This window comes from Panthera uncia, assembly GCF_023721935.1.
Source record: "Panthera uncia isolate 11264 chromosome B3 unlocalized genomic scaffold, Puncia_PCG_1.0 HiC_scaffold_1, whole genome shotgun sequence".
NCBI lineage: Eukaryota > Metazoa > Chordata > Mammalia > Carnivora > Felidae > Panthera > Panthera uncia.
This window is the reverse complement of record NW_026057582.1, coordinates 111,141,527-111,168,556: the sequence shown is the minus strand read 5'-3', so window position 1 is coordinate 111,168,556 and position 27,030 is coordinate 111,141,527. Positions and strand designations below refer to the sequence as shown.

General features: G+C 36.0%; 1 protein-coding gene across 1 annotated transcript in view; it reads right to left on the bottom strand.

The window, feature by feature from the left end:
* The window catches only part of ARIH1 (ariadne RBR E3 ubiquitin protein ligase 1), a 121,511-nt gene that overhangs the window by 26,956 nt on the left and 67,525 nt on the right, over window positions 1–27,030 (bottom strand). Inside the window, exons 3-5 of the mRNA XM_049613825.1 lie at window positions 19,712–19,856; window positions 12,407–12,499; window positions 11,865–11,920 (exon numbers count right to left, since the gene is read on the bottom strand). Coding sequence (XP_049469782.1) covers window positions 11,865–11,920; window positions 12,407–12,499; window positions 19,712–19,856 — 294 coding nt within the window. The remainder of the gene's footprint in view (window positions 1–11,864; window positions 11,921–12,406; window positions 12,500–19,711; window positions 19,857–27,030) is intronic.

Below are 27,030 nucleotides of genomic sequence, written 5' to 3'. Positions count from 1 at the left end.
TTATTTTTTAACTCAGCTAAGAAATATTGTTACTCACAGAAAAAGGAGGCTTTTTCTGACAATTACCACACCAGTTCCCTCTCAGCTCTCATGGCACCTAACACATACCCCCTTAATAAAATCTGTCATAATTTTTATTAAAAAGTTATCTGTATAATGTGTTTAATATCTGCCTTTATGCTCTCTTATCCCCAACCAAATAATAAACTCCATAAAAGGATCCCTTGTGTCTAGCACACTGCTTGGCCTACAGTAAGTGTTCAAGAATTTTTTTTTTAAGTTTATTTATTTTAAGAGAGAGAGAGAGAGAGAGAGAGAGAGAGAGAGAAAGTACGAGTGGGGGAGAGGCAGAGACAGAGGGAGAGAGAATCCCAAGCAGGCTCTGCACCATCAGCGCACAGCCCGACATGGGGCTTGAACTCACAAACCAAGAGATCATGACCAAAACCAAGAGTCAGACGCTTAAGCAATTGAGCCACCCAGGTACCCCAATAAATATTTTCTAAATGAGTAAACCTCCACATTTCAGAGATGCTAGAACTGAGGTCTAAAAATACTTAGTGTATTTGGTGATTCCTCAAAAGGCTAAACACAGAATCACCAAAGGACCCAGCAATTCTATTCCTAGGTATCCAAGAAAATTAAAAATGGGTGTTCAAATAAAAAACTTGCACACAAATCTCCAAATAAAAACACAAATGTTTTGAGGCACCTGGGTGGCTCAGTCAGTTGAGTGTCAAACTCTTGATTTCAGCTCAGGTCACAATCCCACACTCAGTGTGGACCCACTCTGTGGAACAGAGATTCTGTTTCTCTCCCTCTGCCCCTTTACCCTATTTGCACATGCACTCTATCTCAAATTAAAAAACAAAAAAACACAAATGTTTCCACAAAAAATGGAAATAACCCGAATGTCCAAGAACTGATGAATAAAGAAACAAAATATGGAATATCCATACAATGGAATACTGTTTAGCCATAAAAAGGAATCAAGTACTAACACATTCTCCAACATGGGTGACATGGATGAACCTTGAAAACATTATGTTAAGTGCAAGAAGCCAGAAACAAAAGATCATATGCATTATGACATTTAAATGAAATCTCCAGAATAAGCAAATCCGTATAGACAGAAAACAGATATGTGATTGTCAGGTTCTAAGGGGAGGAGGGAATGAGGAGTGACTGTTTAATGAATGAATATGGGAATTCTTTTAGGGGTGATGAAAATGTTCTAGAATTAGATAGTGATGATGGTTGCATGACATTATGAAAAGTATACTTTATTACTATTTAATGTTTATATTTATTTTTTGAGAAAGACAGAGAGACAGACACACACACACACACACACACACACACACACACACAGAATCTGAAGCAGGCTTCAGGTTCCGAGCTGTCAGCACAGACCCCAACGCAGTGCTCGAACTCTCCAACCACGAGGTCATGACCTGAGTCTGACACTTAACTGCCTAAGTCACCCAGATGCTCCCCCTTTTTTTTAATGTTTACTAAATTGTATACTTTAAATAGTTAAAATGGTAAATATGTTATGTGAAATTTACATCAATTAAAAAAAAATAAGAATGAGATCCAAAGTCAGATGCCCTGATTCACCATTTTTAATTTCTATTATACCACAATGCTTCTCTGATGTGACAAACCCCAACAATTTTTTTTAAAGTTTATTAATTTAGGGGGGAGCAGAGAGAGAGGGAGAGAGAGAGAATCCCAAGCAGGCTCTGATCTCAAGAACTGTGAGATCAGGACCTGAGCCAAAATCAAGAGTTAAGATGCTTAGCGGACTGAGCCACCTGGGCACCCCCAGTGATTTCTTATAACTGATCTAGCCTGGGGCGCCTGGGTGGCACAGTCGGTTAAGCGTCCGACTTCAGCCAGGTCACGATCTCGCGGTCTGTGAGTTCGAGCCCCGCGTCAGTCTCTGGGCTGATGGCTCGGAGCCTGGAGCCTGTTTCCGATTCTGTGTCTCCCTCTCTCTCTGCCCCTCCCCTGTTCATGCTCTGTCTCTCTCTGTCCCAAAAATAAATAAAAAACGTTGAAAAAAAAAATTAAAAAAAAAAAATAACTGATCTAGCCTACCTGGTTAGAACAAAGGTCAGCCATAGTTACTAGGGCAAGGTTATTAGTTAGGTCTGTTATTAGGTCATAGTTTATCTTGTGATAAAGAAAGTAAGAAAGTGATCTTGAGAAAGCACTCTCAAGAAGACAAGCATTATCCTGGCTATTAATAAGCTAACTCTCTTGGCAAAGACCTACTGCCATCACTTACGTTGGAAATAGTTATTATGCCAACTCTCATGGTGGAAGGCAACTCTTTATGAAGGTAAACATAATGACTTCTACTGATAGTCTATTATACATTCTAAGCACAGTGTCAGATGCATTTAAGTACCCTTAAGTTTTGGGATAATTCTGTTTTTACAAAAGAGATAAGTGGACAGCTATCCACAAGAATTTTTTTTTGTGTGTGTGTGTGTGTGCCAAGTAGTAAACCATGCCTTCTGCTTATATAGCACGATGAGTAAATCAACATTATGCTTCAATTCAGGATTAGTGATAAAATATTTTTCTATAATATGGGTTTTTTCCCCTGACAGACATACCAATTATAGACAAGTATAAAGAAGGAAATAAAAATCACCTGTAACTCTATCACTCAAGAGGAATAACCACTTGACATTTTAATAATCTGGACTTTTTACTCTTTTTTTGGTAAATGTATGACATGTAATTTTAAACAGAATGTACTACATATAATAATTTTATACCTTTGCTTCTTCACTAAGATTATTATAGGCATTTTCCAAAACATTAAAATAATCCACAAATCATTTTTTTTATAAAAACTTGAAGTTAGGTACTCCCCCCACCCAAACCTTTTTTTAATGACTATATTACATTCCATCTTCCTCTACTGTTAGACATTTGGATTGGTAGGGTTATGATAATGTGACTAACATCTTTATAATAAACCTGTTCAATTTCTGGTCATTAAAAATAAATATAAGATTTACTATAACCTCTGGCTCATCTCTTCCTCTTATACTCCAGTATCTGACTTTACCTTTAAAATACATTTAAAATCCAACTATTTCTCATTACTTCCTCTGCTCCCATCGTGGATCAAACTACCATCATCTCTCACCCAGACTGCTACAAGAGTCTCCCAATTTCCCTGCTCCTACTTAGTCTCTTTTTCATGCCAACAGTAGGAACAACCCTCTCTGACCATATCACTCCTCTGCTCAGAATCTTCTCATGGCTCTATCTCAGAATAAAAGCCAACGATCTTATAATGATCTATAAAGCCCTACACAATCAGCCTCATGTACCCGTCCCACACTCTTCTGTGCCTCCCTTCAATCTATTAAGTTTACATTTACAGTTCAAAAATATTTTCAAAAGTTTAAATAATAATCAGTAATTTACTGTCTATATACTTTGCCTTTTGAACTACCAAAATTTGATAACTTATTTCATTTTGCATTTCAATGAGACTAGGAAATTATTTCAGTACGAACTTGAGCTCTGATTTTAAAATAGATAGTATTCTATAGCTTTTGTATGAAATTTCCTACTTTAGAATACTAAAATGCTTTTCTCTTTCACTGTAGGGAAATAATGGGAGGCATTAAATTTATTCAACTATGAGACACACAACTCTAAAGCCATGTTATCAAAGCATTTTCCATAATGTCTCTGTGGACTATCTTAAAAACAGATACAACTTTGGGGTTAAAAAAAGATTTAAGTAGCAATAATTATAAATGAGGGAAAATGATGAGTTAGATGCCATTAAAATGGAAACTTTGTTCACCAAAAATCATTGAGAGAAAAGAGAAGCTACACATAAGGGAAAGTAGGTGTAATACATATATATCTAACAACAGACCCATATCAGAATATTGAAAGAATTCTTACAAAGGAACAAACAAAGTAACAAAATTTGAGGTTACTTGAATAGGCACTTTATTTAAAAAAAAAAAAAAAGATATACAAATACTTTGGAAAACTACCTGGAAGTTACATATTAAAGTTAAAACCTTACTCCTGAGTATATACTCAAGAGAAATCAGTGCAGGTGCACCTAGGTGGCTCAGTCGGTTGAGAATCCAACTCTGGGTTTCAGCTCAGGTCATGATCTCACAGTTTTGTGAGTTCAAGCCCCACACTGGGCTCCATGCTGATGGCACAGAGCCTGCTTGGGATTCGGTCTCTCTCCCTTCCTCTCTGCCCCTCTCCTGCTCACACTGTTTGTCTCTCTCAAAATAAATAAATTAATTTAAAAAATCAGTGCATGTTTACCAAAACACACATGTAAGAATATTCTTTGTAACCTTTTCACAATAGTCAAAACCAAGCAAACAAACCAAAAAACTCCAAATGTCTATCATCATCCTAAGAATGAAATTACTATCTATCTTTAGTAATAACAAAAAAAACCAAACAAACCTAAAAACATATAGATATGTTGAATACATATCTCAAAGACATTATGTTAAATGAAACAGATACACACTCATAAGAACAATACATGCTACATGATCCCATTTAAAGAGTGCTCAAGGGGCACCTAGGTGGCTCAGTCGGTTAAACATCCAACTTTGGCATAGGTCACGATCTCATGGCTCGTGCGCTGGAGTCCCTCGTCAGGCTCTGTGCTGACAACTCAGAGGCTGGAGCCTGCTTCAGATTCCGTGTCTCCCTCTCTCTCTGCCCCTCTCCCCTCCCCCTCCCCCATTCACACTCTGACTCTCTCTCTCTCTCTCTCTCTCTTTCAAAAACAAATTAAACATTAAAAAAAATTTTTTAAAGAGGCTCAAGAACAGAAAAAACTAACTGATGGTCACAAAAATCATGACCGGGAACAAGGCTGAGATAGATACTGTCTGGTAAGGGGAACAAGAATGAACATTCTGGGTACCTCTATCTTGTTTGGGTAGTTAATAAAACACACATACTTTTAAAGTTAATGTACTTTACATATTTTAGTCAATATACTTTAGAACTTACTAAAGTAAAATAGAAAGCAACATATAGCAAACTCAGCCTACTGTACTTTTCCTCTGTAAAAGATGAGATGCTTATTGTACTAAGATTAACACGTATCAATGTTTAGTTTTTCTCCTTCCTCAGGCAGTTCAAACTGTACGACTTCACTTAAGGGTCTAGACAGGTTCACAACTGTATTTGTGACCTTTAAGAAACTATTAGAATATAAAAATTAACCATCTGACTTTGATGTCTGGATATTCTTCCCGGAGAAGCATGACTTAGAGGATTACATTTACTTCTTTCTGGATCCATTCACCTACTTGGTTTTAAGTAATACTTACACAGCTGTAATATTAGAAAAGTACTGGTTTATTTTCTGAATAAACTTGTTGGCAAAATATGAAAGAATCTGTCTCAGAAAAGAAAAAATAACTGTAAAGTTGGCAATATAAAGTAATTACATGTCTAACAGAAATTAGGAGGTGAAAGAGATAAAGGTGAAAGTGCAGAGGCATCAATTTCCTAACCTTATGTAACATGGAGTTAAGATCTAGTGCTTACAGTTGATGGAACAGGAAATAATTGCAAAACAGCATTTAAATTATATTATCTAATTTAAAACAACTCATTTCCCAAAAGAAAATTTTCTGCCCTTTTCAGACAGATGGGAAATTAGCCAATAGAGGTAGGCATTATCCATACCGTGATCCTAAAATTCATTTTTAGGGGCGCCTGGGTGGCGCAGTCGGTTAAGCGTCCGACTTCAGCCAGGTCACGATCTCGCGGTCCGTGAGTTCGAGCCCCGCGTCAGGCTCTGAGCGGATGGCTCAGAGCCTGGAGCCTGTTTCCGATTCTGTGTCTCCCTCTCTCTCTGCCCCTCCCCCGTTCATGCTCTGTCTCTCTCTGTCCCAAAAATAAATAAAAAACGTTGAAAAAAAAATTTAAAATAAATAAATAAATAAATAAAATTCATTTTAAAAAAAATCTTATGTATCAGTTAAGGCTTAAAGTAAAAGCATTTGGCATAATTTTGCTAGAAGTGAATAGCAATGAGTTCCTGTCACCACCTCTGCTTGTCTGTTTCTAAAACCTCCATATATGAAAATAAATCATAAAATTTTTTTAGTGATATTTTAGGATGTTGAATTAGAACATCACATTCCAGATGTGTGTTAGCACTATTAATTATTACTCAAGATGAGACTAAATAGTATTACTTAAAGGTGTTTTGTGGTTTTTTTTAAGTTTATTTATTTTGAGAGAAAGTGTGCATGCGAGTAGGGGAGGGGTAGAGAGAGAGAGAGAGAGAGCGTGAATCCCAAGCAGCTGCCTAAAGTCTGAACCGCGCCAAAATCAAGAGTTGGATGCTTACTTGACTGAGCCACCCAGATGCCCCTACTTGAAGGTATTTAAAGATTTAATAGATACAAGTTTACCTTTACCACCCCTAAGATGAATAGAGAAACTGCACACAGAAAAGAAACTTAGGCCCTAAACAACTGTATTATAAAAAAAAAAACAACAAAAAAACCCCACAAGTGGTAAGATGAATAGAAACAGATGAGTATTTATTTGGTCTCAAGTGGTAAATAATTTAAAGAAGTAACCTACATTAATCTCATGAAAACATCAAGGACAAATCCTGGGACAAAGAAAAATTCTCAGAGTATACTGTTACCCTCCTGACTGTGGAAGTATAACTATATGAGGCCATTGTATAACAGAGACCCACTTAGCCCAACAGCCTTGATGGTATCCTATCACAAATCCATGACTAAAGGCTAAAATGATGACACGTGCTTATAAGTGCAAGAGAGAAAAATACACCTCCAGTTACGGATTCAAAGATACATGCCTATTATATACACACTGCTGTGGAATAAAAAATTGAATCTACTAAGTAACTAGTTTTAATTATTAATTTAAGATCACCTCCTGAATGGAAACAAGCATTTAGTGAACACAAATAGTCGACCTGGAATCATACAGTTTATAGTCTAAGAAAGAATATAGATATGAACATAGGCAATTACAAAAATGTATATTAAGGAAAATATGGGGGAGTTAAGGAACACATAGGATACTTGCCCAAACCAAAATGCAAATCAGTAAGCTGAGACCTGAAGGAGACTAAGAGGATGAACGGATTAACAGAACTAAAGAGCAAAATAGTAAAGAGTACTGCATATCAGTCAAGAGACATTAGAGAAAAACTAAACAAAGTCAAACTAAACCAAATGCAAATAAAATGCACAGTACTTTCAAGACGCCAAGTTCCACACCACTAGAAAAGAGAATGTGAGAAAAGGCAAAAAGCAAAGATGAAGCTGCACAGGTAAGCAATACAGAATGGAAATAAAGAATTGAAAAGTGATGATACAGTATAAGAGAATCACTGAGGAACCATTCACAGATTCCCAGCTAAGAGAAGATGATAGCCTGTATCAGGTCAATGTCAGTAGGAACTGAGGGAAATGGATGGATTTAAGACTAACTGTGATGTAGGAATGAATTTGGTGTAAGGAACACTCTAGGAAATGTGGAAGAAAAATGAATCAGGGATATGATCAGGATTCTAATTTAGGCAAGTTTTTTACACCTAGTGGTACCATTCTTTGATACTAAGCAGCCAGAAGAATGAGTTTGGTGGCGGTGGTGGTGGTGGTAGGGGAGTTGGAGAATGTAAAGCCTGAGGAATATACATATGAACATGCCTGATAGGTAGTGGAATATGTGCGTCCTCAAAAGATAGAGCTGACCTGGACATATAAATCTGGGAATTTCCAATGTATGACCAAGGAGAGTGTATAAAGTATGAAGAAACCCAGAAACCCAAAGAGCAATATTTTAGAAGAGGCAGAAAAAGATGATTTTGCCAAGTCAATTAGAGTAGATGTGGAGTAGGCCTAGGTTGGTGGCCTTAGGAGTTGGTGCTGGAGTAAAGGGGATTTTACTGGAAATGAGTACAACAGGAAAATGAGAGGCTATGGCAGTATGCTGATGTATGCTTAAATTCTCAAACTACACTAGGAGAGCTTGTTCAGATTGCGGGGGCCCCATCCCCAGAGGTTCTGATCCCCAGAGGTAAGTCTGGATCTGGGCCTGAGAATGTGCATTTTTAACAAGTTCCTAGGTGATGCTGATGCTGCTGGTTGGGGGGATTACACTATGAGAACCACAGGGTCAGGGTATAGAATAACAGACTATACATAGAGACACTGAAATCACACTGGTGACAGCAAACTTTGGGAGAAAGACAGTGAGTAACTTGTGAATACTATGAATAATTAAGCGGGTGCGACCAAGAAGTCAAGCAAATAAACGCAGAAAGGACTACAACATAGCGAGTAACACAAGACTCAAGGTCTATATGGATTTTAAACTGAAGTAGAGACCAATCTGAATATAACATTTGAAGCTAAGGGGGACAATAACTTCACTTCCTGACCATGAGGCACACATGGGGGGGGGGGGGAACGCTAGCTTCAACTTGAGAAGTTTATATGAGAATGTGTCTTCAAGAAAGAATCCAGTTTCAGGTTCAATTCAAGTTCCAAATGAGATGAATTCAGATTAAACTATTTTTTTAACCTATCAAATTGGAAATTTAAAAATGATAATACCATGACTGTGAAGGACTCTATTTCTTTCATACTAAGAGAAAAATTATTAAGCATATTTCAGTTATTATTTAAGATTAACCACTTAAACACGTTCTCTCATTTAATTAAAATAATCTTAAATTCTACAATATTTATTTCTAAGAAAGAAAATGGAATTATATACCAACAGTATACAACTGCATAAGGTGAACAATAACAATCCCTCTTCCTAATCCCCAAGCCCCTAGCTGATATCACTATTAACATGCTCTTGTAAGTATTCTCCAAGCTGTCCTTTTTTTATAGTTTATTTTGAGAGAGAAAGAGACAGAGAACGCACTCACACAGGGGAAGGACAAAGCGATAGGGAGAGAATCCCAAACAGGCTTTATGTTATCAGGAGCCCGATGCAGGAATTCATTGCTGAATTCCCTTAAGCTAAAGACACAGCAAATCTTAAAAAGTAGCAAATAGGGAACAATATGATTAACAGCTGACTTATTAGAAACAATGGAGGCAAGAAGGCAGTAGAATGACATATTCAAAATGATACTATTGCATGAAAGGGCAAAGAGTATATACATTTGTAGAAATTGCCAAATTGCATTACAAAAAGGTTGCAACAGTTTACATTCTCTACTGTAGTATACTCTCACTCACATTACGTATTACCAAATTCTTTAATCCTTACCAATCCGAAATGTAAAAACAAAACCCACAACTTTTTAAAACTAGGGCATCAAATTTTGATTTACATTTATGTAACTAGGCATGATGATAGCTATTATTAATTAGCATTAAAATTTCTTTCATTGTGAACTGTTTTCCATAGGATTATCATCTTGATTTATAAGAGCCCTTGTGATATTAGCCACATTGTTTTATGTGTTGAAAATATTTATTCCATTCCCCTCTAAAAACAAATGTCACAAAATTTCATAAATTCATGGTCACATCTCCCTGCCCAAATGCCTCCCCACTCTAAACCATCCTTCACTATACTAAAATTGTATTTCTTTTTTTTTCCCCTAAGTTTATTTATTTTTAGTAACCTCTATACCCAACCTGGGCCTTGAACTCACCCCCCATTCCAACTGAGCCAGCCAGGTGCTTCCTCAATACATTTCTAAAAATGTAAATCTTGTTATCAGAGTCTTAACAACCTTCTATGACAAAACTCATCAACTGTCAAGGTCTTTTATCCTCATCTCTAACAATCTCTACTCTCTAGCCACCACAGAATACTTAATAGAGAAGTTCATGAACTATTTTTTAAAATATTGGTATTTTTTCTTTAACCCCCATTACCCTCCACTCCTTCAATCCACATTTTTACCCCATTTATATTACTTCTTAAGTCTTCCTAATCTCTTCAGGTGGAATAATTTGCTTCTAACTGTACTTTATACATGCCTTTATTTATTTTTTTTTTTTCAACGTTTTTTATTTATTTTTGGGACAGAGAGAGACAGAGCATGAACGGGGGAGGGTCAGAGAGAGAGGGAGACACAGAATCTGAAACAGGCTCCAGGCTCCGAGCCATCAACCCAGAGCCCGACGTGGGGCTCGAACTCACGGACCGCGAGATCGTGACCTGGCTGAAGTCGGACGCTTAACCGACTGCGCCACCCAGGCGCCCCTATACATGCCTTTATATAGAAAACTTAAACTCTGCATTTTATCACTATGATCCTACTGGGCAAAGGAAATGCACCTTAAAAAAAAGTTTTAAGTTATTTATTTGAGACAGGGAGCAAGCGAGCAGGGGAGAGGCAGAGAGAGAGAGACAATCCCAAGCAGGCTCCATGCACAGGGGCCTGATGTGGGGCTCGATCTCACAACCATGAGATCATGATCTGAGCCAAAAACCAAGAGTCAGATGGACGCTTAACCAACTAAGCCACCCAGGTGATCCGGGAAGGAAATGTATCTTAATGCTCCCCGTAAATGTTTGTGGAAGAGATAAGAGATACAGTGACCTATACTGATGAAATGTATTGCTGAAGCTGATGTATTGATGAAAAATTACAAATCAGAAAGTATCAGGGGACAAGATAAAGACAACTGGAAGGATGGTGATACCTCAAGATGATATATAACTGATTTTTGCTAGCTTAAAACAGTAAGGTAAAAATTCAAGATAGAGGCAGTATTAACACAGAGCTGACAACAAGCAACAGCACATATGTTTTAGTAAACCAAAGTAGGTTGAGGTTAATAAAGTAGAACCAGTGAGCTTTATAAACTGCTGGCTAAGTCAATTTAAGGCTTTATTAGACAGGTTAAGAAATTTGCTCATTAAAGTCCATGGCTGCTTTTACTTTTATTATCTTCAAATCCCAAAGTTTAAACACAAACCTACATTTCTATATAGGCAATTATCCACTACTAACTACACAATTTTTTGCAGACAGTTCAGGCCCTCAATCTGTTTATCTTCCTAAAGTGAAGTCAATTAAGTAGCCTCAGGCTATGTAATAATACAGACTCAGGATTCTACCCCAGGTTCAGGACTAAAAACTATACTTGTTTCTTTAAGTTTATTTCTCCCTTCAAAAAGAGAACCTTTCACAAGAAGAGTTAGCCAACAACCTCCAAATGCAACGCCTTTGGGAGCAGTGTTCCAAATGAGGCCACATTCTCCCTGGGTAGCTCCCAGTGAATGACAGAGCCTGGAAGGGGACCGGGGCTCAGCCATTTCTGCTTCCTGAAGTGTTCATGTATGGGCAATCTATGTGGTAGAATTCCCCACAGGGCTGCTACAGACTCTCACACCTGCCCCACAGTCTGAGTCTCTTCCTACCAAATCCTTCTTCCTTCTTTTTCTCTTTTAATAAGTGTCATACCAACATTAAAGTGTGTCCACTCCTGTTCCTCCTTAACCTGCACAAATACTATAATCCTGTTCCTCCTTAACCTGCACAAATACTATATCACAACAAATCCCCTTCCCTGTTACCTCCATCTTGGCAGAGGACCTCAACAGACATATCCTATTTTCCAACTCCAAGGTTTACTGAAATGCAGCTACCACATATTGCCCAGTATTTTGCCATATATTTACAAGAATAGTGTCTGGGCATTTACCCAAGTTAGAAATGAGCTTTTCTACTACGAAGGAATGTGGATTAGAAAGTCTCTTCAGACTAAAAATTTCACCTCCTTTGAGGTTTGAGCAAAAAAATAATTTGGTTTAACCAACTAACCAATATTCAACATGCAATATCTATCAGAAATACTTACATAACTGTGTTGTCATCCACTAAGATATCACAACCATGAGCAGGGCACGAAATAGTCTGAAAAAGATTGAAATTTAAACTATGTCTTCATTCAACAAATATTTACTGAATGCTTACCATCGCCAGGCACTAGGTTGAGAATACCTTAACATTTATAGGATCTTAATTGTTCCCTTTCCATTAAAGGAAATGTATGTGTGTATTTATCACCATAATGTAACTAGAACTGCTGACCTGAATAATTGGTTTTTCAACATAAAATTGAAAGGCACAAGCAAGAGACCTGACAAAATTGCTCAACAAGTTCAGCCTGACATATATACATATTAATGCCGCGGAGAAAACATACCTGGACTGTACCTTTAAATGGATTGCCACATTATAAGTAGGAAAAAAAAAGCCTCAATTATCTTTTATCTCAATATAGAAAGTAGTTCCTCATGCAATTCATAATCCAGAATGCTTCACCTGTTCATATTTGTGCAAGAGTCTAAACACTGTAGAAAATTCAACAAAAAATGAAAATCAAATTGACATCTTTACCTGTCCCATGCCTTCCTCCATTATTTTGGTAGTTAAATATTCGCTCCAGCACTGCATACAAAACTTATGTCCACATTCAAGGCCAGTGAAATACTGCAACAAAAATAATACATGCACTTTTAAAAGATATTGCCAGAAAAATCACTATACATAGTGACTCAATAAGGCTCTATTAGGTCACATTTCTCATACTGGCTAAAATGTTCCATTTGACAAGACTAGATGGACTCCTAAAATAAACTTGGTGGTAAAATCTAGACATGCAAATACATTTAACACAAAATAATTAATGAGAAATGCATCTATAGTCGATAATTGTAATTTTTAGGAAAGGCAGACAAGATTGTACTAAATATAAGAAGATATCATGTACCAATAAGCATATGAAGACATGCTCAAAATCCACAGCCATCAGAAAACTGTAAATCAAAACCACAATGAGACACTACTTAACACCCACTAAAACAGCTGTATTCAAGAAGACAGATAATAACAAGTGTTGGCAAGGATGTGGAGAAATCAGAATCTCCATACACTGCTGGTGAGAATGTAAAATGGTGCAGGAACTTTGGAAAACATTGTGGCAGTTTCTCAAATAATTAAACACAGAGTTACTCATGGCCCAGCAATTCCACCCCTAGGTATATAGCCAGAAGAACTGAAAACATAGCTCCACACAAAAACTTGTATACAAATATTCAGAGCAGGATTTTCCACAGTACCCCCAAGTGGACACAACTCTAATGTCCATCAATTGCCGAATGGATAAACAAAATGTGGAATATCCATTTGAAAGAATATTATCCAAGCATAAAAAGGACTGAAGTACTGATATATGGTGTAATGCACATGAGACTGAAAACATTATGCTAAATAAAAAGACGCTAGCCACAAAAGACCACATACTGTTTGATTCGCATGTATACAAAAGGTCCAGAATAGGCAAATTCACAGACAGAGTAGATTAGTGGTTGCCAAGGGTTGGGTGGCAGGCGGCAGGGAGGGAAGTGACTGTTAAAAGCATATGAGATTTCTTTTCAGGGCGACGAAAATATTCTAAAGTTTACTGTGATAGTGACTGCAACAACTCTGCAACTATACTAAAAAGCACTTAAAAATTTTTTTTCTTTACTGTTTATTTATTTTTGAGACAGAGAGAGACAGAGCATGAGTGGGGAGGGACAGAGAGAGAGGGAGACACAGAATCCAAAGCAGGCTCCAGGCTCTGGGCTGTCAGCACACAGCCCGACGCGGGGCTTGAAGTCGTCTACTGCAAAATCATGACCTGAGCCACCCAGGCACCCCTAAAAATCACTTTAAGTAAGTGAACTGTATCGTATGTGAGTTATTATCTCAAAACTGTTACCAAAAATTTCACACAAATATAGGACTTCATAGAGTTGCATGGAATGTTGCTTACCAAGATAATCAAAATCTTATGGAAACCAGAAAGATTATTCAGAGAGCTAAGAATAATAGTAACATTTTGGTCTAATCTTGTATTACTTACATGAGTTGAAATACTATTAATTTGAGGGATGGTTATAAGAAGTATATTATTTTCTATAATGGAATATTAAGCAAGTACTTTAGTAAGTGTCTTGAGGACAGTATTGTAAAAAGACAAATGGTCACTAAGAATATGTTATAATATTTACTAAGTTTCAACTAAGTTTATGTTAAGTTTCAACTAAGAATGTTATAATATTTACTTGAAATTATTTTTAAGTGAATAGGTAATATAGGCTCATGGTCAAAAACAATTATTTAACAGTATGAATTTATGTTGAAAATAAGTCTCCTTTATTCTTATACTTTTCCTCTACTTCTCTACCTAAAAGTAATGACTATTACCATTATTTTACATATTCTTTCAGAGATGTTCTAATGTACACAGGTATACACACACACACAAAGAGTAGCACACACTCTTTTCTGCATCTTGGTTTATTATTATTTAATAGGTTTCTTATGTGGTTCTACATTAGTACACGTGGGTCCACCTCTTTCTACATTCTGTATGAAGGTACCATAATTTATTTAAACAGTCCACAATTAAAGGACATTTAGACCTTCTTTTTTTTTTGCCGCCATGCTACTGCATTGGCTATATATATATACATACATACATACACACACACACATACACACATCATTGTGATCATGCAAATTCACCTTGGGACAAATTTTTACAAGTGACATTATAAAAGGTACACATTTACACTTTAATAGATTATTACCACACTTCATTCAAAGAGGTTGTAGCAATTTATACTGTTCAAGAGAACCTGGTTTTACAATACCCATGTCAACATAGTATCAAATTCCCTGATCTCTGCAAATCTGACAGGTGAAAATGAATTACCTTCATCAATTTTGATTTTATTTTATTATGAGTGAAGTTTAAGCATTTGAAAAAAGATTTAAGGCTCTACATTTCTTTTTCTGTGCACTCTCTCCACCTATTTTTCCCATTTTTCCATTGGGATCCCCCCCCCCCTTTAATGATTTAGTGGGGATTTTCACCTACTTAGAAAATTGACCATTTATAGGTGTGGCAAATATTTTTCAGTTTCGAATCTGAATGTTCCCATTTTGTTGTCATGCAGAAGCTCTCTACTTATTGATATGTAGCAAAGTGTATTACTTTTACAATTTCTGGCTTCTAAATCAATTAACTTTAATATAAGGAGTTAGGAAGAAATTTAAGATTCTACTCCAGATACCAACCAAGTTGTTCCAATGCCATTTTCTGAACCCACCTGATTTGAAATGCCCCCTTTTTATAATACACCAAATTCTCCTCACACATATTTGACTCTATCTTGTTCCACTGCACTGACTATTCTTAGGTAGGACTAGTTCCTCCCTGTCCCCATCAATCTAGTTGTTTTTTTTTTCCCTCAATATTTTACTATTATTCTATTTTTCCAAACACTCAAGTCATCTTTTTATCTCCGTTAGTATTTCAAGTTTTCTTCATAATAGAGCTTTCACATTTCCTGCCAAGTTTACTTCTAGCTCTTTTATTCTTTTTGTGGCTCACATAATATTTTGAATTCCATTCCATTTTCTAATTAGCTGTTATTTGAAAAGTGCTCATGAAATTTCTGATGTTGCTTATGACATAAGATACCAATAGTCAGGATGCAAAATTCTACACTACGGCATATCAACTATATAAAGAATGGCCAGAAGCAGACATGGGGGAAAAAAAATCAGTGTCCTAAAAGAAAATATTTACCCAGTTTAAAATACAGTGCTATTCTGACTGACAATTATTCTGACTCATTCACAGAGGAAGTGAAGGTAAATATTTTGGAAATCAGTATCCTCATACATTAAAAAAAAAAAAAATCTGGAAACAAACAAAAGAATCTATTCTCATTACTCCCCATTGCTAAAGGAGATCTGGCACTAATTTGTTGCCTGATCACTAATGGAGAGCATATGATTTTCAAGGCTACAATGAGAAGGAGCATTCTATAAAGGACAAATATAGCAGAGTAAAAGATCAACAATTCTAAAATGTTATATTCGTAACTTAAAAACACATATGCATCCACATATGTTTTCTTTTTTCAAATAAGAATCCTTGAGAATGAGAGACTAAAGGTCACAATGGTTACTAAGTGATCACTGCAAGTAACATCTCTACCTTTGAAACTTCTGGACCAGGGATCATTATAAGATATAAAGAAAGCTTTTTATTCTTTAAAGGCTTCTTTTCAATATATTTTTTTTATTAGATACTAAACATTTTAATTAGATGCTAAACAAGATAAATTAGAAAATAAATCACACACACGTCTAAAGATAAAACAAAAACTAACCTGTGGTATAAACGCATTTATTGTGCTCAAGAGCAGTGTCATCATTATGGATATATCTGAGTATCATCATTCTGTTGCATTTCCCTTTCCCTCCTCCTACTTTCACGTATCTCTATTCCTTTACTATCTCGTGCTTATTATCTACTTGGGTCCCTCAACCTTTCCCTGACTCAAGGGATCTTATCAAACTTATCCCTCTGTATATCATAAATAATATACTCAGAATACACTAAATGACTCAGAATACACTAAATACACATGAAATATTATGTAAAACAAATTAATGGTCCCTTAAAAAAGAACTGAAAGATTAAACACTCTTAAAGGGTTCATTTATCCCTGCCATTTTACATACTTGGCAACTAATGTCAAACAGCAGTAAGTACATTAAGAATTATCTTTCCTCCATCAGAAGTTGGACAAATACTCTCTAAAGTTAAAGCCATTATGTTTACAAAAACTGAATAATCAGGGCATCAGTTCCCTCATCTATAAAATGGAATCAGTTAAAAAGGAATACAGGGTTGGACTCAGATCAGATGTTTTCAGTGTTCCCAGCACAAAGATTCAGAGTGAGGGGGTAAGGGATGAGAGAGTGGACTATCCTTATAATCTTCAAAGTTACCTTAAACATATCTGATTCTTAGAATATACAAATTATTTACTTCATAAAAATGAGATATCATAGCTCAAAGTATACCTCCTAGTAGAGTGGGAGAGTTAATAAAGATAGATCTTACGCTCTAATTCAAAGCAACATTATTATAAAGTGAATGTTGCCAGGGCTAACAAACCCCTGCATTGGCCACAACACAAGGGGTTGAGGGATGGGGGAATTTATGAACTTTAAAGTGCCTGTGAGTCTCTGGAAACCGTTTTTAAAGGAGAGATCACCCACGATAGTTACTCCCAAGTGCTATAACCTATGCTACCAAAGCATTTGTTTAAAAAATTTGTTTGCATATGGCACTATAAAGCTAAAGTTGCTTTCTGGAAGGATAAAGGTATTGAAGAAATATACTAAATAAAAGGCAAGTATCAGTGTTTGAAGACAGCAGTGGAAATTGAAACATGGGAGTTGTACAACAGAGGTAAAAAAAAAAAAAAATCATCCAATTAAAGCTTTAATGGAGTCTCAGGTGACATTTACTTGCAAAACTGAAAAGGTTAAAATTATCTTTCTATATTAGTCTAAATATTATGAAAAAAAAGTCCTAGTTTTATTACACTGTATTTTTCATAATGCTTGGCACAGTTTCCATAACAATCTTTAACTTACTTTCCAAACCATGTTGCGGTTTGCTTTTTTGTCCTATCACTTCCGTAGCCAGACTTCCTTTAAAGAGCAATTTGTTCACATTTATTGCCTCTACTTCCTTTCCCACCTTCAAATCAATGACTCTTCAGGTCATGCAGTATGGTTTTCCATCTTACCACAATACTTAAATTTAACTTTCCAGTATCATCAGTAAACTTCATGTTGTTAATTCCAAAGTCACCCTTCAATTCTTTTCTCTGAAGATTTTAGCAATGTTTCTTACAAGTACATTCTCTTCCTTTGGCTTCTGTATTGCCACATTTTGATGGCTCACCTAACTATCACACTTCCAGAGGTTATTTCAGAGGTCAATTTCAGTGGGCAATTCTCCCTTATCTAAAACTGGGTTAGGTGTCTCTCTCCAACATGTTCCCACAGTATCATGCCCTACTAAAGTGCTTACCATTCTTTCTGAATATGTCATTTTACTTTTCTATCTAGCTAACCTATAAACTACATGAGGCAGGCATTATGCCTTGATTCTCCATTGTGTTTCTAACACTTAGAATAGTGCCTCGTGTGTTGAAAAAAATGAGTAAGTAAATAGCAGGCTTTCTAGTTACAAGTGCAAGCAAAATTTACTATGCAGATCTCCAGTCATGGTTTTTATTCTAATTTGTTAAGACAGTTAGACAATACCAAGGGCACTGAGAAAGTTATAGGGGATATTTGTAAGCAGCTAGTTTCAGTACTCAAATTACATTTAAGATTTAAACTACAGAAGATCTGGTTATAACAGAGCAGGAAGAGAAATGCCAGGAAATAAGGAAACCCTGAATGATCTGGGACAAATTCCTTGGGTTTCAGTATTATTTCACAGAAACTTTTATGAACCATACAAATGTCAACTGGTAAAGAGAATCTGTTAGAGACCAATAATAAAATGGTCAAAACATGAATTTAATGTATTTTTAATATTAATGTTTTGTTTTTTTAAATGCTCAAATTAAGATTGTGATTTAAAGAAGGAAATTATACAATCCTGAGAATAGTAGAGACTTGAAAAAACATCTTATCCAACTCATTGGAAAGATAAAAAGAACTCCAACCCAGTGAGATTTAATAATTTACTATGTAAAGTCAAATAGTTAGCATTAGAGCTATGATCTAACTTGAGAACTTGGAAATTCAACTCAACACCTTACCTACGAAATTATTTCCATCCGCTGTTCTATTTCTCTAAGAGTACTTAATTACTTTCTTTTAAAACCTCTTTTCTAAGCACTTGTACATGTGCACACATTAGTTCCCTTCAAGTGGGCCTCTACAGAGATACATAGAAACCTCAGAGAAAAACAATGAAAAACCTTCAACATGTTAAAATATGTAAACTGTTGACAAGGACTTTGTATATAGTAATTATTAGGAAGAGTTGCTTAACTATTAAAGCAAAGAATATGAATAAGGTAGTTATTTTTATAGAATTAAATTATTTCTTAGATATCTTAAAACATCTTAGAGGTGAATTCCAAGAGACTAACTACATTTATGCCACAAATATTATTTTTCTATGGTTACTAATAAAGTAAGGACTTCATACAAAGATTATGTTTAAACCTAAAATTCTTTACTAGACATGCCAAAGTAAACCACCTAAATTCAATAGGTTTTAAGAGGGATACTTTTACTGAAGAGAAACATCAATTAATTGGTCCTAGTGTCTGCTCCAACTCTGTTACCACTTGCTATATTTAAGAATCTCCATTAGAATGGATCTGCATAAGTGAAAATCTTTGGTTATGAAAAATCCTGAAAGCTCCACAGTAAAATGCTATTAAAGATATTTTATAAGTGTTTTGGATATTTATTTTTAAATGTCAGTTTTAAATCTGTTTTATTTTCAATGAAAAATTATTCTATTCACTGCCCACCTATTGAACAATTCTCCCATGATAGTAAAATGAACTCGGAATAGATTTAGGTATGTAATGACAACCTGGACAAGTTGCTGCTTAAAAAGCAAACAGGGGAGGAAGGGGAAAGAACAAGCTCTATTCTTCCTCTTCCTTTCTTTTATCCTTAATATTCTGATAGGTTACTGTTTTACTACAATACAATCCCAAACTCCCAGATCTCCCTTTGTTTAAATAATGAAAGTTGATTTACCCTCTGAAACTAAGAGTCAGTGCTGGCCTTAAACTACCAGATACTCACCGAGTTAGGGTAGTTCAAGTAGCAGATCTGACAAGGCATATCCTGTGCTGATGACCTTGTATTCATCTGGCGTGTTCGAGACTTTTTACTTGGATTAATTACATGACACTCAGCAAAGAGCTTCTCCAGGTTTCCATCAAAGTACCTGCATTATTTAAACAGAAAGGATGAGAGCCCAGCAATAGCACACTGTTAGAGCTCTCCAAAAACCTGATTTTCTATAGGGAACAGAAATGAACTGAATTAAAATAAACCCAAATCATACCCTTTTTTTGCTCAGAGGAAATGAGGTATATGGCTACAAACTGTAGCAAAAAAAAAAAAAAAAAAATTCATATACACATATATATATGTATACATATATATATACGTATATATACGTATATATACACGTATATATATATGTATACATATACATATATATATATGAAAGCAGTTTGAGCTTTTGTTGCTGTTTTGGTCTTTGTTATTATCCTGGAAGGTTAGGCTATTACTATTTTAATAGTACTACAAGTAAAACTTAAGAATGAAAGTTGTTACTATCTCTGACGGTACCTTATAAAGAGTAGTGGTATTTTTAAAAGGCTAGGTTGTATTTTATACAAGTAGTTTTATTAATAATTTTAGTTACACCAACTTAAATATATTAGCAAGTAAACTATCTGCAAAGCATATCTTACCCCACAGATCATTTACATGTGTCTCATTCTACAAAATATATTTGCTTTCTAATTATTCTCTTAAAGTAATTTTTAACTAACTAGCAAAGGGGTGGAAGGAAGAAACAAAAAACTATACCTTAAAATGTTTTTATATCAAATAATCTATATAATAGCCTTTCATACAGGTTTCAACAGGTTTCTAAATATACCTAAGTAGCTCACCATCTAATATCAAGAACACAGAATGCCAAGTATGATTTATAGAGCTTCAAGTGAACTGCGGATTTCTTAACAGAAGACAGTGGCAAATACTTAGCACAGTATTTCCCATTAATCCAGATGAGACATGGCTGCTGGCCTCCCAAAATATCTTTTTTTTTTTTATATAAATTTTTTTTTTTAACGTTTATTTATTTTTGAGACAGAGAGAGACAGAGCATGAACGGGGGAGGGGCAGAGAGAGAGGGAGACACAGAATCGGAAGCAGGCTCCAGGCTCTGAGCCATCGGCCCAGAGCCCGACGCGGGGCTCGAACTCACGGACTGTGAGATCGTGACCTGAGCTGAAGTCGGACGCTTAACCGACTGAGCCACCCAGGCGCCCCCTCCCAAAATATCTTAATATTCTAAAGGGACAAGCAATAGATACAAAAAAACTGCAATCTGTAAATCAATATAACTAATGAAAAATCTGGTCAATTACTTTTTAGCTTATAAAGCCTAGGTCTCAATAACTACAGTGTTCTTTACATACAAACAGGAGTCTCTCAAGTTAAAAAATAAGTGATACTCAAAAGAGATTTCCATTTTTTTAAATGCAGGTCTTGTTCAAGCTTGTGTCAAAGCACTTGCTATGGAAAGTAAATCCAGGAAATCACTCAAATGAGAACAAATCACTCTCCTTAGACTAATAAATACCTTTTTATAAATACTTTGACTACAGTATGTTTCAATAAAATGATCAAATTATTAATCAAAATGTCCATACTTATAAAAGGGGAACTCATATAAAGTTAAAGTTGTTAATGATGATTTAGCTAATCAAAATATATAGAGCAGAAAATAAAATGCTTTCCTACTAATTATTTCTGAGAAAACCTAAGATATCAAGTTTTATCTCAAAAGCAGAAAGCATATGAAGCTAACACTAAATATGAACAGGTAAACCAATTAAACACATTGTCAGAAAAAATATTCATGCTCACATTAAGAGACAAACTTCTGCCATCCAAACTTGACTACATGAAACAACTAACTCCTAACACTTTGGTGATCATTCTGAACAGCAATCTCTGCATACGCAGACGTGTCTGTAATTTCATATAAATAAAATCTACTCCAGATTTATAACCTTCAGTAAACAATATGTTAAGACATCTTTGTCAATGAACATTGTTTTTCATTGTTGCATAATATTCCACTGTAGCTATAATTTACCTAACCAGCCTTATACTAGGGGACAGTTAGATGTTCCACATAAGTAATTCTACTTTAAAACCTTGGCCCATCTGATAGGGACAGAAATATCTAGACTTAACTTACATTTCTTTATCAGTGAGGCTGAACATATTTTATTTTTCTATGAAGATCTTACAATTAATTTATGAGTTCAGTGTATCAACAGGAAGAACAACCCTTTGTCTCATGCATTGCTTTGTTCCTCCAGTTTCTAACTTGCCCTCAACTTGTTTAATGGTGTTTAATTGCCACTTTTAATTTTTATGTAGGCATACTGACCATACAATCTTGTTGTGAGTTCTGGATTTCATATCAAGCTTTGCAAGATCCCTAAACCTAAAGATTATAAAAATTCATCCATGACTTATTTAGGCTTAAACTGTTTCCATTAAAACTGTTGATTCGCAAGGAAATTTCTTGTAGTAAGGAATCAAGCAGGGATTCCATTTCATTTAAATTAAAATGGCTATTTACTGAAGGGTGTTTCAATTACCCTAAACACTTCCTCCTACCTGTAGGTCTCAACTTAACCCTCAGTTCCTCCCCACTGCAAACCCCCAAATTAGGTAAGGTTCCCTGTATAACATCCTCACGGAACTCTGTACTCCTGCACAACACTTATCACATGACCAACTCCATAATCATTTATGCTTTCTCTGCCAAGATGTAAATCCCATCAGTACTATTTTATTACTACCGTAGCACCTGTGTCTAGAAGAATATTATAATCACTCAATTGCTTTTTAAAGAGTAACTGACTTAGAGTAACTTCTTAAAGATAATCCATATAACAAATCTGAATTTCTTTGCTTCAGGCATTTTTTTTTTTTTTAATTTAAGTTTATTTATTTTGAGAGAGTGAGCAAGCGGGGGAAGGGGCATAGACAGAGGGAGAGAGAGAATCCAGCAGGCTCCAAGCTGCAGCACAGAGCCCAAGGTGGGGCTTGAACTTACGAACTCTAAGATCATGACCTGAGCCAAAACCAAGAGTCGGATGCTTAACCAACTAAGCCACCCAGGTGCCCCTGCTTTAAATGTATTTCTTAAAGAAAGACTATAAGCTTTTTGTTTTGTTTTGGTTTTTGGTTTTTGTTTTTTTAATGTTTATTTTTGAGAGAGAGAGAAACATAGTGTGAGCGGGGAGGGATAGAGAGAGAGGGAGACATAGAATTCGAAGCAGGCTCCAGGCCCTGAGCTGTCAGCACAGAGCCCGATGCGAGGCTCGAACTCACAAACTGTGAGGTCATGACCTGGGCCGAAGTCAGCCGCCTAACCGACTGAGCCACCCAGGTGCCCCGACTATAAGCTTTTTGATACATTGTAGGAGCCTTCAGAGAATTTTCAAATACTGCCCAGGTAAGCAGAATGGAAAGGTGAAGAATCTATTCATACTGTTGGACATAGTGGTCCTAGAAATCTTTTTCTTTTATTTAAGTTCCATTTTATACGAAATGTAACATTTTAAAAATTGGCTTCTTTTTGTTTCTATTTTTACTGATTACATGGTCTACAACGACTCTGTAATGGTTATCTGGAAAATACTGAAATCTAATTTATTTTCACTAAATGTAACTTAAAATCTGTACTTAGGCCTATTTTTTAAAAATTTCTTTCTTTTTTCTTTTTAAGAGAGCGAGGTGTGTGTGCATGCAAGCAGGGGAGGTGCAGAGGGAGAGGGAGAAATTCCCAAGTGGGCTGCACACTGCCAGCACGGAACCCAACGCGGAGCCCAATCCCACAAACCTGGGATTATGACCTAACCCAAAATCAAGAGTCGGGATGCTCAATCGACTGAACCATCTAGGGGCACACCAAGCCTATTTCTTCAGTTGTCAACTTTAAATATATTGAGTGTCGTTATGTTATATGACCTGACACGTAACCCTCTGGTTTTTTTTTTTTTTTTTTTCATTTTTATTTATTTTTTTTTTATATATATTTTTTATTTATTTATTTTTTAATATATGAAATTTACTGTCAAATTGGTTTCCATACAACACCCAGTGCTCATCCCAAAAGGTGCCCTCCTCACTACCCATCACCCACCCTGCCCTCCCTCCCACCCCCCATCAACCCTCAGTTAACCCTCTGGTTTTGTTTGGAAATTCCTGGAGCTTTTCCTAGTTGATTATCATTTTATGTAATTGTTTCACTAATTACATTATTTTTATATTATACAACTTTTCTTTCAAGATAATAAAAACTGTTTTTTGTTCCTTAACCTGATTGTTAACCTGATTACCTAATTACTTACACATAACTCAAATGCTTACTTTGGCCAAAATCTGCCCCCCATCTCCCAATATTCTTTATATTGACAATATCCATTTCCCTCTGATACCTGCTGTTATCAAAGTCTGTGGTCAAAATAATTTTTCTCATTTTATAACTCAAATCCCTTTTCACCTAGCATATATGTAATTTTGTTTTCTTTCTTCTTTCTTGAAATCTATTCGTTCTATGGGCTTTATCTTAGCTTTCAGGTTTTTTTTTTTTTTTTTTGAAATGCCATTTAGGCCTCAATTACTTCAAGATTCTTTTTAGTTATTAAGACTATGTCCTGGTGGATTTGTACCCAGTCTTTGTTAATCTGTCCTCCTGTCTACCATCTGCTAATTCCTTCTTTGTCCTTTTCCTGTCGTATGTAGCTCTATTTGCCATAGTGTCTGCTCTGTTTCTTGCTGTTCCCAATGTGATTTCAAGTTCTGCGGGATTATTACGTGTCCTTTTTTTCTTACTTTCCTCAGCTTCCTTTTTATCTTGTTCTGTTGTTTTATCAATTCATCTTTGATCCTTCATCTCACAGATTCTATGTGTATTTTAATTTCCTTAAGAGAACAGAGAAGCTTCTTTTTTTTTAAATTAAAAATTTTTTTTTAAATCTTTATTTATTTTTAACACAGAGAGACAGTTCATGAATGGGGGAAGGGCAGAGAGAGAGAGAGAGGGAAACACAGAAAGTGAATCAACCTCCAGGCTCTGAGCTATCAGCACAGATCCCAGTGTGGGGCCTGAACTCACCAACAGTAAGTTCATGATCTGAGCCAAAGTCAGACGCCCCTTAAATTTTTTTTAATGTTTATTTATTTTTGAGAGGGAGAGATAGAGCGCAAGTGGGGGAGGGGCAGAGAGAGAGAGGGAGACACAGAATCTGAAGCAGGCTGCAGGCTCTGGGCTGTCAGTATGGACACCTGATGTGGGGCTTAAACTCACGAACCGTGAGATCATGACCTGAGCCGAAGTCACACATTTAACCGACTGAGCCACCAAGGCATCCTGCTTCTTCTTTCTAATTTTGATTGTTTTATTGTTTTATTAAGGACTACGTGCTCAAGAATATGGGTGGATTCTTAACTCCCATTTACCTGGTCACTATTGCTAGTATGCCAGCTTTTACATACATCTTCCCTCATGTAAAACAGGACAAAATGAAAAGAGAATGACTGATTCAGGGTGAAGTACTGCAGCTCAGGTATCTTGTTTAATCAGTTAACTTTCTGTCTGCTTCAATGACTTTACCAAACAGCTGCAAAGCTTATCCTAGGACATTGCTTCCCTCTTTTCCTGCAACTCCTGCCACCCACCCTTTTGAGAAAACCATTCATGTGATGAAAACAAGAATGGAAGTGAAAATAAAAATAAGAATAGCCGTGTGGTTTTTCCTCTGGTGCAGGCCCTCCTCAGTCAGGAAGAGCACAATGAAGAGTATCCCCACCTCTCTCACATGGCCTAGATTTCACCAGATTAAGATTGTTAGAAGGGCAACTGGAGAGGTTTCTCAGCAGAGATTTTTAAATCCTCTTTTCTCTCTAGGATTCTTTCTGTTCATTCAGTGTATTTACAGAAATATAGTTAAGCAAATTGGCACTTAATTAGCCAACTTTCCAGACAGAATACCTAGATCTTAAATTTTTCATTTTACTTGACTTCTAGACAGAAATATAGCAAACAATTTGAATTAAATTTCAAGGTGCTAACAGTTACAGCCTAAGAACTATGTCTGATTGTGGGGAGAGGAGACATGCTGATAGGGTACATAGCTGGATATTGTTGCTTTTTGAATTTTCAATGATGGTGGCATCATTGTTTGCCATTTCAATATTTAATCTTGCCATTAGGGGTTTATCTTAAAAGCCCCTACAGCTGCACATTTCATAAACAGACCACTGTTGAAGAACTTATTTTCACAACAGAATCAGAAAAGCAAAAAGGTTAAGCTAATTTAAAGTTATACGGTGGGCTTTTCTATTGCATATTTTTAGGCTGTTAAAGTTCAATCCTCCTTACAGGTTTTTTAATGCTTCCAATACATATTTATAACAAGTCAATTATCTTATTGCTGTTAAGTCTGAGAGGGAACGAAAGTACACACATATATGATAATGTACACAAATACATTATATATATATATATATATATATATATATCCATCCATGTATAAATATGCATATACACACACTTTTACTTCTAAATAACCAAATCATTTTGCTTCAATATTTTCATGTGGCATTTTATGGGTACCAGACTTCAATTTCAAAAGGCGACAGAACAGTCACAATTACTCTGTACCTTAATTAACTATAGTTCTCATAAAGCAAAAAAGGTCTGTGACACCAACATCTCTTCTAGGAATTACAATTTCAACTATTCTTTGGGTCCCATTAACCTGCTTCTAATGGTGTCAGTTTTCCAATTTTAGAAAAAGTATACTTAGACAAAAGGTCAAAGGAGCAAAGGAATAGCTTAAGTTTGTTTAAATCATATGGATGGATAAGAACTGTTATCATATTAATGAAAAGCAAAAATAATCGCTGGGCATGGAAAGGAGTCTTAGAACAGTAAAACTGAACCACAGTAAATAGACTAGGAGAGGCGGCTTTCCCACATATAGACATTAGTTTCAGAAACTCATATTCCATAGAAAGAAACCAGTAGATGCAGTACAGTATGGTACTATAGACATGCTATTAAGAAATATTGAAGCAGGGGCGCCTGGGTGGCGCAGTCGGTTAAGCGTCCGACTTCAGCTCAGGTCACGATCTCACGGTCCGTGAGTTTGAGCCCCGCGTCGGGCTCTGGGCTGATGGCTCGGAGCCTGGAGCCTGTTTCCGATTCTGTGTCTCCCTCTCTCTCTGCCCCTCCCCCGTTCATGCTCTGTCTCTCTCTGTCCCAAAAATCAATAAAAAACGTTGAAAAAAAA